At 50.4% G+C, this 13,632-nt stretch overlaps 1 protein-coding gene across 4 annotated transcripts in view; it reads left to right on the top strand.

The window, feature by feature from the left end:
• The window catches only part of SLC43A2 (solute carrier family 43 member 2), a 40,846-nt gene that overhangs the window by 22,905 nt on the left and 4,309 nt on the right, over window positions 1–13,632 (top strand). For all 4 annotated transcript variants that reach the window (XM_073879309.1, XM_025851022.2, XM_025851023.2 and 1 more), the window contains exons 6-11: window positions 4,999–5,091; window positions 6,530–6,663; window positions 6,748–6,950; window positions 7,424–7,570; window positions 10,116–10,254; window positions 11,591–11,723. In XM_073879309.1, coding sequence (XP_073735410.1) covers window positions 4,999–5,091; window positions 6,530–6,663; window positions 6,748–6,950; window positions 7,424–7,570; window positions 10,116–10,254; window positions 11,591–11,723 — 849 coding nt within the window. The remainder of the gene's footprint in view (window positions 1–4,998; window positions 5,092–6,529; window positions 6,664–6,747; window positions 6,951–7,423; window positions 7,571–10,115; window positions 10,255–11,590; window positions 11,724–13,632) is intronic.

The raw sequence follows: 13,632 nt of genomic DNA on the forward strand, positions 1-13,632 counted from the left end.
AAAAGGACCTGAGTTCCAACATCAGAGAAATGGTTGCATAAATTATAGACCATCCAGATAAGGAAATACCAGACAGTCATTACAAATTATGTTGAAGGTGAATACTAACTTAGAAAACATTTATAGGGGTGCCTGGCTGGCTCAGTTAGTGGAGCATGAGACTCTTGACCTCAGGGTCATGAGTTTGAGCCCCATGTTGGGTGTAGAGATTACTTAAAAATAAAAAAAATAAAAGATGATAAAAACAGGGGCACCTGGGTGGCTCAGTCGGTTGAGCAGCTGACTCTTGATTTTGGCTCAGGTCATGATCTCAGGGTTGTGGATTGAGCCCCGTGTGGGGCTCTGCAGTCAGTGCAGTCTGCTTGTCCCTCTCCCTCTGCTCCTTCCCCTGCTAGCGTGCACATACTCTCTCTCTCAAGTAAATAAATAAAATCCTTGGGGCGCCTGGGTGGCTCAGTCGTTAAGCGTCTGCCTTTGGCTCGGGTCATGATCCCGGGATGCTGGGATTGAGCCCCGCATTGGGCTCTGCTTGGCGGGAAGCCTGCTTCTCCCTCTCCCACTCCCCCTGCTTGTGTTCCCTCTCTCGCTGTGTCTCTCTCTGTCAAATGAATAAATAAAATCTTTTAAAAAAAATAATTAAGTAAAAAATTAAATAAATAAAATCCTTAAAAAATAAAAATAAGGGCACCTGGGTGGCTCTGTTGGTTGAGCGACTACCTTTGGTTCAGGTCATGATCCTGGAGTCTCAGGATCTGCTTCTCCCTCTGACCCTCCCCGCTCTCCTGCTCTCTCTCTTCATTCTCTCTCTCAAATAACTAAATAAAATCTTAAAAAAATAAAAAAGTAATTAAAATTAAAAATCTTAAATAATTTTTTAAAGAAAGAAAAAACATATCAAGTAAAAGGGGAAAAATTTGTAAAACAGTATGTAGCATATATGATCCCAGTTTTATTTAAAAGTTACAGGTATTTTAGGAAATTGATTAAAGAGAAATATATCAAAATAGTAACATGACTATATCAGGGTGATTTTTATTTTATTCTTTATGTATACTTTGTTTCAGATGTCTTACAATGGACATAAATTGTTTTTCTAATCAGGAAAAATAATCCTAACTTAAAATATAAGACGTAGGTGTTGGCCAGAAGGCTGTGTAGTAGTATGGTTTGACCTGAGGCTCTCCCTACCCTAGGAATCGTCCTGCTGACCAAAATAACATGTTGGGGAGTATTTTCTTGGTGTTGCTAAGAGTGTTGTGGGCAGGGAGAGGCCGAGCAGCAAGGAGGGCAGCTGAAAGGCTCCTGTACTTGTCTAGGTGTGAAGGCAAGGGCCTCATCCATGGGCAGATGGGAAGTCAGTGTCCTTTCCCAGCTTCCTGCTCTTCCCTGTCCTGGCTCTAGTTCTGAGGAGAAGACTCCAGAAGATCAAACCAGGGTTGTATGCCAGCCCCAAGTCCATTGTTCTGTGGGCCCCTGTCCTAGGTTAGGGTTAAGGCAAACTTGAGCTTAAGAAGGTGGAAGGAAAAGGGCTAGCTAGAACGCTGTCTGCTTTTTTAGAGTATTCCCAGCCCTGTTGGAAAGTTGGAGACACTCTTTGTGCCCAGAGGTGACTGCAGCAACAAGAATGTTTTCTTGGCTTGACTTTGCACCAAGTAGCCTTTCCTATACCAGGCGCTTGGCCTCTGTCTGCTCTTCTGGTTGGGTTCTAAGCCCACTTGATCCCTTTCTTCCTTCATTTTCCCTGGCTGGAGTGGCATCCCCGATAGGAATGGTTCTCTCCTTCCATATAAGCAGAACAAATCTTTGGATTCTCCCTGGGGTAGATATGACCCCAGAAATGACTCCCCTACAAGGCTGCCTTGCTGGATCAGCCAGCATAGCGCAGCCTGAATATGTGAACTCAGGAACCGAGACAGTCCTCTGAACCACAGCATACCTGGGAAGCAGGTGTGCAAAGAGTAAGATTGGCACCTTTAGGGTTCACCTAGGTGTTCCCTGGGCACACAGGAGCATGTCACATTTCCTCTGTTCCCGCTGGGGGGAATTTCTCTATGCTCTTTCTCCCCCTTAGACCTTGTCTGAGAAGCCTGAGTGGACAGAGGGTCCACTCTATGTGAGGGCTGGAAGAAGAGTTCTTTGTGGGCTAGGAATTTTGGGGGAAGCCTGGACGGCCACCCTGGCCCTATGCCATAAAATGGTTTATTGGCTATATACTATAGATTTTTCATTAAAGATTTTATTTTGACAGAGAGAGAGCACAAGCAGGGGGAGTGGCAGGCAGAGGGAGAGGGAGAAGTAGGCTCCCCACTCAGCAGGGAGCCCGATGCGGGACTCGATCCCAGGACCCTGGGATCATGACCTGAGCTGAAGGCAGATGCTTAAGTGTCTGAGCCACTCAGGCACCTATATACTATAGATTTATTCATGTTCTTCTTTAATCCCAGGATGCCAAAACATCTTAAGTATCTTACTCATGTATTTTTTAACAGTGATATTGAGACAAATTGACATACCATACAATTCACCTAAAGTATACAGTTCAGGGGCGCCTGGGTGGCTCAGTCGTTAGGCCTCTGCTTTCGGCTCAGGTCATGATCTCAGGGTGCTGGGATTGAGCCCCGCATCGGGCTCCCTGCTCAGTGGAGAGCCTGCTTCTCCCTCTGCTGCTCCCCCTGCTTGTGCTTTCTCTGTGTCTGTCTCTGTCAAATAAATAAATTAAAAAATCTTAAAAAAAAAAAAAGTATACAGTTCAGTGGTTTTTAGTATATTCAGAGTTGTGCAGTCATCACCATAATCAATTACATCACCCAACTAGAAACTCTGTACCCATTAGCATTTCCTCCCTTTTTACTCCCAGCTTCCTCTACCCAAGCCCTGGGCAACCACTAATCTATTCTCTGTCTCTGTGGATTTGCCCATTCTAGACATTTCACACAAATGGAATCACATGATAATGTAGTCTTTTACGACTTGTGTCTTTCACTTATCACAACTTCTTCAAGGCTCATCCATGTTGCAGTATGTATCAGTACTTCTTTTTGGGGCTGAATACTATTCCATTGTATAGATAGACCACATGTTGTTTACCCATTCATTCATCAGTGGGCATTGGGGTTGTTTGCACTTTTTTGATATTGTGAAGAATGCTGCCATAAACATTCATGTACAAGTTTTTGTGAGTCCATATGTTTTCATTTCTCTTGGGTATAAACCTAGGAGTGAAATTTTTTTTTTTTTTTTTAAGATTTTATTTATTTATTCATGAGAGAGAGAGAGAGGCAGAGGGAGAAGCAGGCTCCCAAGGAGCAGGGAGCCCGATGCGGGACTCGATCCCAGGACTCTGGGATCATGACCTGAGCCGAAGGCAGACGCTTAACCATCTGAGCCACCCAGGCGCCATAGGAGTGAAATTTCTAAGTCATATGGTAACTCTGTGTTTAACTATTTGAGGAACGGCCAGACTGTTATCCAAGGTGGCCATGTACCACCTTAAAATCCCACCAGCAGCAGATGAGGGTTCTGATTCCTCACAAACTTATCAGTGTTTGTTAGTATCTGATTTTTTTATGATAGCCACCCTAGGGGGTATAAAGCGATATCTCATTGTGGTTTCAATTTGCATTTCCCTGTGATTAATGATATTGAGTGTATTTTGGCCATTTGTATATCTTCTTTGGAGAAATGTCTGTTCAGCTCTTTTGCCCATTTAAAAAAATAGGTTATCTTTTTATTATTGAGTTGCAGGAGTTCTTTATATATAGACACATGTCCCATATCAGATGTATGATTTGCAAAAATTTTCTCTCTTTTGTGTGTTGTCTTTTCACTTTCTTGCTGGTGTCCCTTGAAGCACAAAAACGTTTCATTTTGGTGACGTTCCTTCCTTATTTTTAACTGTGGGCAAAACAGGCAGAAATGATGAGGGGCAGGAATAGCCAAGTTCAAACTGTCTCCATTCAGCAACAACGGATGGGCTTGCAGGCAGCAGTGCTCCATGATTAAAAAAACCCCAGGATGATTCCAGGCAATTGGGAGAGCATAGATGAGGTCCATATGAACAGCAGGTTGGCACAGCTATGCAGATAGTGATCCTCAATGCCCAGGACGCTGTGGGCATGGGATGGGAGAGCCTCCCAACATGGCACTGCCGTCTCTCCAGGGGCTAGTGAGAGAGCTACAAACTGGCTGTTTGGGAGGATGCACTTTGCCCTGCATCTGTTTGAATCCGTGATACGTTGTCACATTTACTATGCCTGGATTTGTGTGGAGTCACGGGGGCGGGATTAGCCTTGAAGTTGTGTCTGATGGGCCCTCAGTGAGCTGATGTGAAGTGTGAGGAGGACCTTGCTGGGAAGAGAGACTGAGTCTTTCTTGCCATCGGTCTTCTCAGGTGCCCATCACCTGGAGAGGGAGAGCTCTCCTTGCACTTAGAAAATCAGTAGCAGGAATCCCAGGCTAGCTCCCCTGTCAGCCCTGAGGGAACTGTAGAATTCTGATTGGCACCTTCCAGAAGCCTGCTGTCTTAAAACTGAAAGCAGCTTTTGCTGACATCTGGTCCTTCTGGGACGCTGATATTTTTATTTATACAATGACACTCTCATCCCCAAATAGATTCTTATTTTTAACAGGCTTGCTCCCTTTGAGGGGTGCCTGAGGCTCCCAACTCTGCTCACTGACATCTCAATGTAAACCCTGCAAAGAACAGGAAGGTCCCTGGCTTGTGCCCGAGCAAAGAAGAGGAACACTCACCAGCCAGGAAGTCCCAACAGCTCTGTCTTTACATCCGGAGTCCGAGTTCTGCATTAATCTAGCCTTCTTTAGCAAGCTCAGTCCCAAGGGGGAGACCTTCCAATGAGCCGTCATTACCGCCCCTCATTGACCCAGGGAGGAGAGCAGATAAGAAATGGTGCCTGAGGATACCCTGATTCCCTCCCCCACCCCCCACACCAGTCTGCTGCCCTTTCTCTCAGCGGGTCCCCCTTCCTTCTTGTCTTTCAGCTACCCAACATGTTTGGCGACCTTCGGTCCACGTTTATTGCCTTGATGATTGGATCCTATGCCTCCTCAGCAGTCACCTTCCCGGGAATCAAGGTGAGGGTGTGGCCACCTCACCCTCCAGTCCTAGTGTCTGAGCAGAGGCCCCTCCCAAGGCTCCTTCAACCTTCTCTGAAGAGGGAAGTAACTGTAGGAGCTGGGGTTGGCCCCTCCCCACCACCCACACCTGGGAGGATGCACCTGGGCACCACAGGAGTAAGAAAGGAAAACCACTGGGCTGTGGGGGAGGGAAAATTCAAGCATGTTGTACAGGGTGTTACCGCAGGCCACCTTTGCATTTCTGCTGTGTCTGCACTGGGGTAGGGAAAAGGGACGGCTGAGTTCGTCCCTGGTCACCCCACCCCCCGGTCTGTTGTTGCTGGGCTGTTACTGTCCATTAGCCAGAACTCCCGGCTCTTTGCTAAGTTGGTTCAGCTGTTTCCCTCGCAGGCAGGATTCAGAGCCCGTGGAAGTCACGCAGGGTCAGGAGGAAGCAAACACCTCACAGTGTGTCGGTTCCTAGGTCCCACTCCAAGTACTGTTGCTCCCGCCAGGCTTCAGAAGCAGCTTCTCCCACCTCTGGCCTCAACACAAGTCGAAGCACATTTCCTGCGGTACCTGGCAGGGAGGCCATAGAGGAGAAGGAATCCTAGATGTGGGCTGGCCACCGGGGAATCGAGGTGCTGGACGGTGTGGGGCCAGCCATCCTGTGGACTTCTAGGGGTTCTCACGCTTCTGGAGTGTGGAAAAGCCTACAAGTCCCTCCTCTACCTCTTGTGGCTGTCTCACTGCCAGTCCCCTTCCCTGCCCCCACCCCGGGGGTGGGGGCTGGGCAGCTGTCCGCCAGGATACTGGGGACTCTCGCGTTGGAAATAAATGGTGGCAGTGACAACAATAGCTAACAGCTAACATGCTCGTGTTCAGGAGGCTTCCCACCTGCCAGGCCCTGGACTGAGCACTGTGAGGATCCCAATGCTTAGCCCCCACCACAGCCCCATGAGGGTGCATGCCAGTCCTACGCTCGTTTCCCAGAGGAGCAAAGGGAGACATCTGTCGGTTCGTTCCTTGAGTATTTTTTGGCACCTACCACGTGCACGCTTCAAGGCGCGTCAGTGGACAAGGCTAGCGGGTTCCTGTTCTCAGGGGACTAGACAAGTAAGGGACAAGGACGGTAACCAAGAAGTCCGTAATCTCAGCCAGGGCTCTTCCCTGGGAACTAGTGATGTGACAGTGCCAGGGGCAGTCAGGGAAGGCCTCTCCCAGGAGGTGACATTTGGCCCAGGTTGGAGGCACAGAGGGTTAATGGCGTGCCAAGGCAAGCTGGGATTATTGGGACTCAGGGTATCCGATGAGCAGACAGCCGGGCAGGGCTGAGCCTCCTCACGCAGCTCCCTGCAAGGAGAGCAGGGCTGCCAGATGCCCCCTGCCCACCTGCCTTGGCTGCCCTCTGCTAACCTGCCCCTTGGCCCTGCGCTGACCTCGTTGTGCCTCTCAGGTCATCTACGACTTTGGTGTCTCTTTCATCATCATCCTCGTGGTCTGGGCCAGCTGCTCTGGATTGGTTTTCCTCAACTGCTTCTTTAACTGGCCCCTGGAGCCTTTCCCGGGGCCGGAGGACATGGACTACTCGTAAGTGGATGCGGTGTCTGCCCCTACCCCTACCCTGGCCAGGGTCCCGGGCAGCACCGATGGACACTCTCCTGTGGCCTCCAGGGTGAAGATCAAGTTCAGCTGGCTGGGCTTTGACCACAAGATCACAGGGAAGCAGTTCTACAAGCAGGTGACCACAGTGGGGCGCCGCCTCAGCGTGGGCAGCTCCATGAGGAGCACCAAGGAGCAGGCGGCCTTGCAGGAGGGCCATAAGCTGTGCCTGTCCACCATTGATCTGGAGGTGAAGTGCAAGCCAGACGCTGCAGGTACCCACCTCACAGCCCTCACCTTCAAGGCCTGTCTAGGATGTTGGCGGGGGGTCTGCGCCCATACCCACACCTCAGCAATGGGGAGGAGGCAGCCAATCCAACCTGGAAGCCCCAGCCCCCTTCACTGGGGCCAGCAGCAACCGAGGGCTTTGTGGGTGCTGTCCCACGCAATTGCCACTTCATCCCCAGAGGGCAGGCGGCACCCTGCACCCTGGTTTACAGATGAACACACTAAGGGCCCGAATGGGTAAGGAACTCATCGAACTCACCTCACACACCTGGGCAACCCAAGTCCAGCACCCACACATTTAACCTCACCCAGGCCCATCCCTGCATCCAGCACAGGGTGATTTGGGCAGCAAACCAGCCCTCCTCTTATGGTCTGCCCAGCTTCTGGATGGTGGGTGGACTGTGGGCCATGGGGATGCACGCCTCGGTTCTCCTGAGCGCCCTCGCTCTCCTTCCCGCAGCGGCCCCCTCCTTCATGCACAGCGTGTTCAGCCCCATCCTGTTGCTCAGCCTCCTCACCATGTGCATTACGCAGCTGCGGCTCATCTTCTACATGGGCGCCATGAACAACATCCTCAAGTTCCTGGTCAACGGCGACCAGGACGTAGGTAGGTGGCCCCTAGACCTCAGTGCACGTCCCCAGAAGAGGGCACCCCGTGAGCGGTGGTCATTCCTGCCCGCCTGAGGTGAATCCCTCTGCCTGGAAGGTGTTAGGCCGGGTTGGACTGGAAAGAGCAGGCCCCAACTGTTCTCTCCTGTGGCCATTAGAATGTCCCAGTTTGGGCAGGGAGGTGGGAGGGAGACTGAAATAAGGACATGTGTTCAGGGTGTGGGGCATGGGACCGTTGACTTGCGTGTTTGTAAATGAAAACACTGTGCAGAACGGAGTACTCCACCTGAGAGCCTGTTGAAAGACAGGCAGGCCCACCCAAAGCCAAGCATCTCCCCGCCCCGGGAAACCACAGGCTTGGCTCATGGGGAGGCTGTGTGCTGAGTATCCACTGGATACTTTGGGGCAGTCTGCGGCTTTGGGATCTGCACCCTGAACTGGGAGGGTGAGGCAGAGGCTTCCTTGTGTATGTGATCCAGTTGAGGCTTGTTAAATTTGGTAAACAGAGCTGATAACGCACATGCCACTTTTCTAAAACAGCACACAAGGTCTTCAACTGATTAGAGGTTTTGATTCTACAAAGAAAATCAGTACTTCCTCAGGGCCTGAGCTGAGTCAGCTTTAGTCATCCCTAAGTGGGACAAACACAGTCAGTAAATCCTTTTTATTGGCAGCCCCGTTGGTGTGCAACTGTTTGTTGGTTTAATTGTTTTTCCCTAAGGGAAGTTACACTGGGCATCGCAAGGAGTCAAATACAGTTTTTAAAGGGGATGAGAAATCGAGCTTTAACAAAAGGGAAAGATGACAAAGGGCCCCAGACAGCACTGGTCCACTGTGAAAGTGGGCATCCTGTGGCAAAGCAAAGTGGAGAAGCACAGGCTGTCACGTGCCTTTGCAAAATTTCGTGATTACCCCTGACAACGGTGAAGGCCCTAAGACAGCCCTAGAGGAAAAACTCACCTCTTTAACTTTGTGTTGTCCAGTGATGTTTCCCCAGATTCCTACCACAGAACATTTCTATTGTGTAACACTCCTTAAATGTTGTGGACTGCACTTTAGGGAAAGCTGATCTATCCTATCTAAACACCCTCTATTACAAGCTCGGGCCTGGTGACATGAAGCCCCTAGAGTGTCCCGGGAAGGGGCCCGCACTGGCTCTTGGAAGGCAGATCTCCCTGCCGATGGATGAGTCGTGGGCTTTTACTCCAGTTATCTAAGAAACCTCTTGCTGCTGGAGAGGAATTTTTCCCAACTGTTTCCCACATTCAAAAAGTCAATTAAAAAAAGTCAGTTTCGAGAAGTAGAGAAAGTTGGGCCAGGAAATTCAGTCTGCAGCTGATGGGGCATTGGTTTTTCCCCATTCTGCTCTTGTGAGCCATAGCCCCCAACACCCCAAAGCCAGCGGTTCCCAGGGGGACTGCTGCAGGACCAGGGAGCTGGTGGAATGGAAGAGACACCAGCTCTGGCTGTCTGAGGGAGACCTGTGGTGTCAGACGTTGGGCTGGGATCAGGGTGAATGCTTTGCCCCTTCCTCCCTCCAAGAGAGAGCCGTTGGAGGTAACAAAGAGCAGTGTTACTGAGGGGCCGGGTTTGCCCAGTCTTCGGCACCCACACCACTTCCCTGTCCTGGTGCTCAGTAGGCACCGCAGGCCTGATTCACCAGCCTGCCTGTGACGAGGCCCCGGCTGCACGTGACTGAGACCTCAGCACACAGGAAACCCTCGGCAGATGCCCGTGCTGGGCCTTACCGCCTCTGTTCCCAGAAGCCTGGCTCAAGCTCGGCGTCCCCCGGGCACTCTGAGAATCAGATCTTGGTGGGAAATGGCGTGTGTGCTGGGCCCAGAGCTAGCCTGCTTCCACCGCCCGCCCCCCCTTTTCCATGTAACCACCTTTGAGATTTCTGCTGCTAATCTCTCTTCTTTCTGCTTTTTCACTTTTGCTTTCTTGATGTAGTGATGGCCACCGGTAAGCAAGGGGACTGTCAGAGAGCACTGCAACATCTCCTCCAGCCAGTCTCTGTTTTACCGAGAAACATCCCTCTTGGCAAGAACTGTGGGTGGGGAAAGGGGCAGCTTCTGTCTGCCTGAAAAAATCCCCATCATAATTTTACGGCTCTTTGAAGATTGGAGCCGTGACATCAGAGCCCCTATGAGTGGTGCCTTCCCGGTATACTTCTAGAGGCTGGAAACTAACAGCTAGTCACACATGAAGCCTCAGTCCCAGGCATCGGTAATTTTGTGGTTCCCAAGTCATAGACACTTCCTGGAGCTTCTCTGGGAGGTCGTTGTGACATACTGAATTTCGTTAGCCATTTCTTGGAAATAAGCAGAAGATGTAGAAGAGAGGATGGGGTTCCTTCCCATTGCTCCGGCTTTGATTTCAGAGTTTAAAGTCTCTAAGCTCCCCTCAGGGCCCCCAGGGACCCAGGGGGTGGTCTGTGGAAGACCCCAGAAGGATCTGTAAAGTCTCATACTCTGCCCAGCTCCTGCCCCAGGCTTCTGCTAGCGCCCCCCCCCCATGACACAGCCCATTTTCCTCCTCAGTTGGCCTCTACACGTCCATCTTTGGTGTGCTCCAGCTTCTCTGCCTACTGACAGCCCCTGTCATTGGCTGCATCATGGACTGGAGGCTGAAGGAGTGTGAAGATGCCTCTGAGGAGCCTGAGGAGAAAGATGCCAACCAGTGCGTAAACAGGGCCTGTGCCCTGGCTCCTGGCCCCCAGAGTCCGACGTGAGGCGGGGACAGGGTGGGCGGCTTGGGTTTTGAAGTCCGCAGGAGGCGAGAGCGGGTCGTGCCCAGAGCTACTTGTAAGGGCTTTAAGACACGCTCTCTCTCGGGGCTCAGCACACATTTAAGTGTATCTCTTCCTTATGAAGATTCTTGGGTACTCGAAAGTTAAGGTATCACTGGGCTGGATGAGAGAAGGGGAGAAGGTGGAGGAAGGTGTGTGTGTGGACACTGGGTGTCCAGCCGTTCTGCTGGTGGGACTGCACCCAGATGACCAGCACAGTGGGTAAGCGATGTGGATGCGGTCCTGCTTGCCTGCAAGGCTCACTCCCCTCGGTGGGAGGCGTAAGTTGCTACACCCGCAGTATGTGTTGCTAGATCTGTTCATGATTGTCAGGATTCAACAAGGTGCTGGAGCCCCGCTTTTATAAGGGTTGGGCTCCAAGATCAGAGGATGAGTTAAATGCCGTCTTCCATGACTCCACCTTAATATAATAAGCTACGTTTATTGCTGTAGGCCCTGTGCCAAACACAACACAGAACATCTCAGTTAAGCCTCACAACCCCTCGATGAGGCGCGTGCTAGGGTTATACCCATTTTACGACTGCGGGAACTGAAGTTAGGACTTTAAGTAGCTTGCCTGAGGTCACATAGTGAGGAAGCGGTGGGCCTGGAACTTCCTGTATGTCTCCAGCACTTGGCATTCATGCTTGGATGTCGCACAGTCGTCCATGGGGTATCTGTGTGGGCAGTAGACCTGGAATTGGTAATGGTGAATTCACAAGGAAATAATTACAGAGAATGCTCTGTTATCTAGGTCAGGTCCTAGAGCCAAGAGATTGTGCCCATTCCGGTTCCATCTGCTGCATATTTGTTTCTCCTTCACCCCTCCTGCCCCCAAAGGGGAAATCTACTCCCTCCCTTATTTGACTTATTATCTGACTTATCATTAGATCCCTGCAGGATTTGGATGAAGTCCTGACTTGGGCACACTCCGCTCTCTGCCTCCCCATCATTTGTGCTCAGTCTTCACTGAGGCAGTGCTGCGTGTTGATGGCAGTCTTCTCGTATCCGACCTCTCCGCTGAGGTTCACACTCAGTGCCCGGTCAAGAGTGTGCAGTGGGAGTGTCCCTGGTGCTGGTCTAGCCCTGACAGTCCCTCGGACATGCTTGCATTAGGCTCTGAGTCTTGCATTGTCCATAGGCGATTTCTCCTGAGGCCTGACTCCCTGGGAGAGCCCATCCTCCTCCAGGGAACCCCCAACTCCAGTGTGTGCTTTGTCTCCACAGAGGCGAGGAGAAGAAGAAGAAGCGAGACCGGCAGATCCAGAAAGTCACCAATGCCATGCGGGCCTTCGCCTTCACAAACCTGCTGCTCGTGGGCTTTGGGGTGACCTGCCTCATTCCCAACCTGCCTCTACAGGTGGGTATGGGGTGAAGGAGAGGCCAGGTGGAGTGTGGGACAATGAGACTTAAAGGTACCTGATGTGTCATGGAAGCCATCCACAAAGACAGGGGTGACTTTTCATTCGTTTAAACCAACCAAGCAAGCAACTAGCCCGCTGTTATTTACAAAAGATTTCTTACCTGCCAGGCTCTGTGCTTGATGCTGGGAGTGAGCTCTAAATGAAACTGGGATTACCTCTCACAGAAAACTCTTCTCTATGAAGGCATATCATTCTTCATGGCCTTTTTGGGCATCTTGCAATGCCATGAACACCACCATCATACCATTTCCTGGAACTATATGGGGGAGTTGTATGGCTACTTGCTTTGCATTTGTCCAAAGAGGCCTGGCCAGTCAATGGCCTTGGTGGGACCATCTGTTTCTCTGGTACAAGAGTGCCTACAGGATATCTATGTTGTAGAGAGAGGGAAAGATGATGATCACTTGGCATCAGGGTTCAAAAGCTTAATTCCTTTACACAAGATTTCTGATGCTTTTGAAACCTGACTTTTGGCAGAGATTGGGAGCAAAGCAGATTTTGTCGTCTGCCTATCTCTACCTTTAGGTCCATTAAAGTGTTCTGGTGCCAATCCCCAAGGTAATGGATACTCAAAACTCATCATTTCTTACTTATTTTACTATGTTTTAGTATTATCTGTGCTCTGGAGATTTTTACTTTTCATATGCTATTGGTGAGACTACTGCATGATGGCTCATCACCGCGAATCTCTGCCCTCCTCATGAACTTTAAAGGGTCATGAGTGATGACGTTGCTTCCACGTGAATTAGACCAAGTCCAGATAGTATCTTGGGCCAGGTCCAGAAGGAAAGTGAGAGTCTCCTCTTTTTTTACAAGTGGCCACATGTCGAAGTACATTGAACACCCAGGTGTGCACCACCCATGGGTACTATCCCATATATGTGCTGACGCTGTGTGTGCAGACCAGAGTAAACCATCGGAGGCTTGTACTAGTTCCCGGTGAGAGTGTCCTTGCGTCCCTGGTGCCCTCCCAGCTTCCCAGTGGCTGCCCTCTCTACAAGACTGGCAGATCCTTGTCTTGACCACCTTGTCCGATCAAGGGGCAGTGCTCAGTAGGGACAGTCATCTGCTTTTTGTTTTATTTAGTTCTCGTTGAAAGAGAAGTTCTGAAGAGGCAGTAAGACAAATGAAGTGGAAAGGGGGAGCCTGCACCGGTATGCGCATGCACAGCCGGGCGCACAACCCTCCCTCGGCAGCAGCCCCTGCCCTCTCCACCGCCCACATTCCTGGGAACGGGTCCTGGCTGCTGAAGAGGACAGCAGGGGCTGTGTACAAAGGGTCCTAGTGGCAAGACGGTCGGCTCTTGTGCTTCTCAGGAATCATTTACAAGTGCTTCTTAGAGCTTGCTCAGCCTACCAGCGGTGGCCTTTTTGAGAAGCTGAGCTTAACTTGGGAGGGGAGAAGGAAAACTAGCTGCCTATAGCGCCTGGATGACCAGGCACAGAGACCTCTGGGCACAAGTCTCAGATCAGCAAAGGTAGGAGATCAAGTCATGAGTAAATGACCTATTTAGTGCTGTGTCGATACACATAGAACGACCGATTCTCGGTGGAGGCAGGAGGAGCCTTTACTCAATGTTTGCCAATTTCCATGGTGCAAACGCTTCCACTGTGGCTGATTTCAACCAGCATGAAATCCCCGATTGTGGAGTTGGACAGGGATTGGTGGTGACACGCCATCATGCAGTACTCCTACCAATACCATATGAGAAGTAAAAACCTCCAGAGCCCAGATAATAGTAAAACATAGTGCAATAATTCAAGGATGAGTTTTGAGTATCCATTACCTTTTTTGAATATAATTTAATTGTAAGTTTACAAATTTAATTTTTAGTCATGACTGTCT

The sequence above is a fragment of the Callorhinus ursinus genome, unplaced genomic scaffold, assembly GCF_003265705.2.
Source record: "Callorhinus ursinus isolate GAN/ISIS: 27379988/994484 unplaced genomic scaffold, GSC_fseal_2.0 scaffold34, whole genome shotgun sequence".
Lineage (NCBI taxonomy): Eukaryota > Metazoa > Chordata > Mammalia > Carnivora > Otariidae > Callorhinus > Callorhinus ursinus.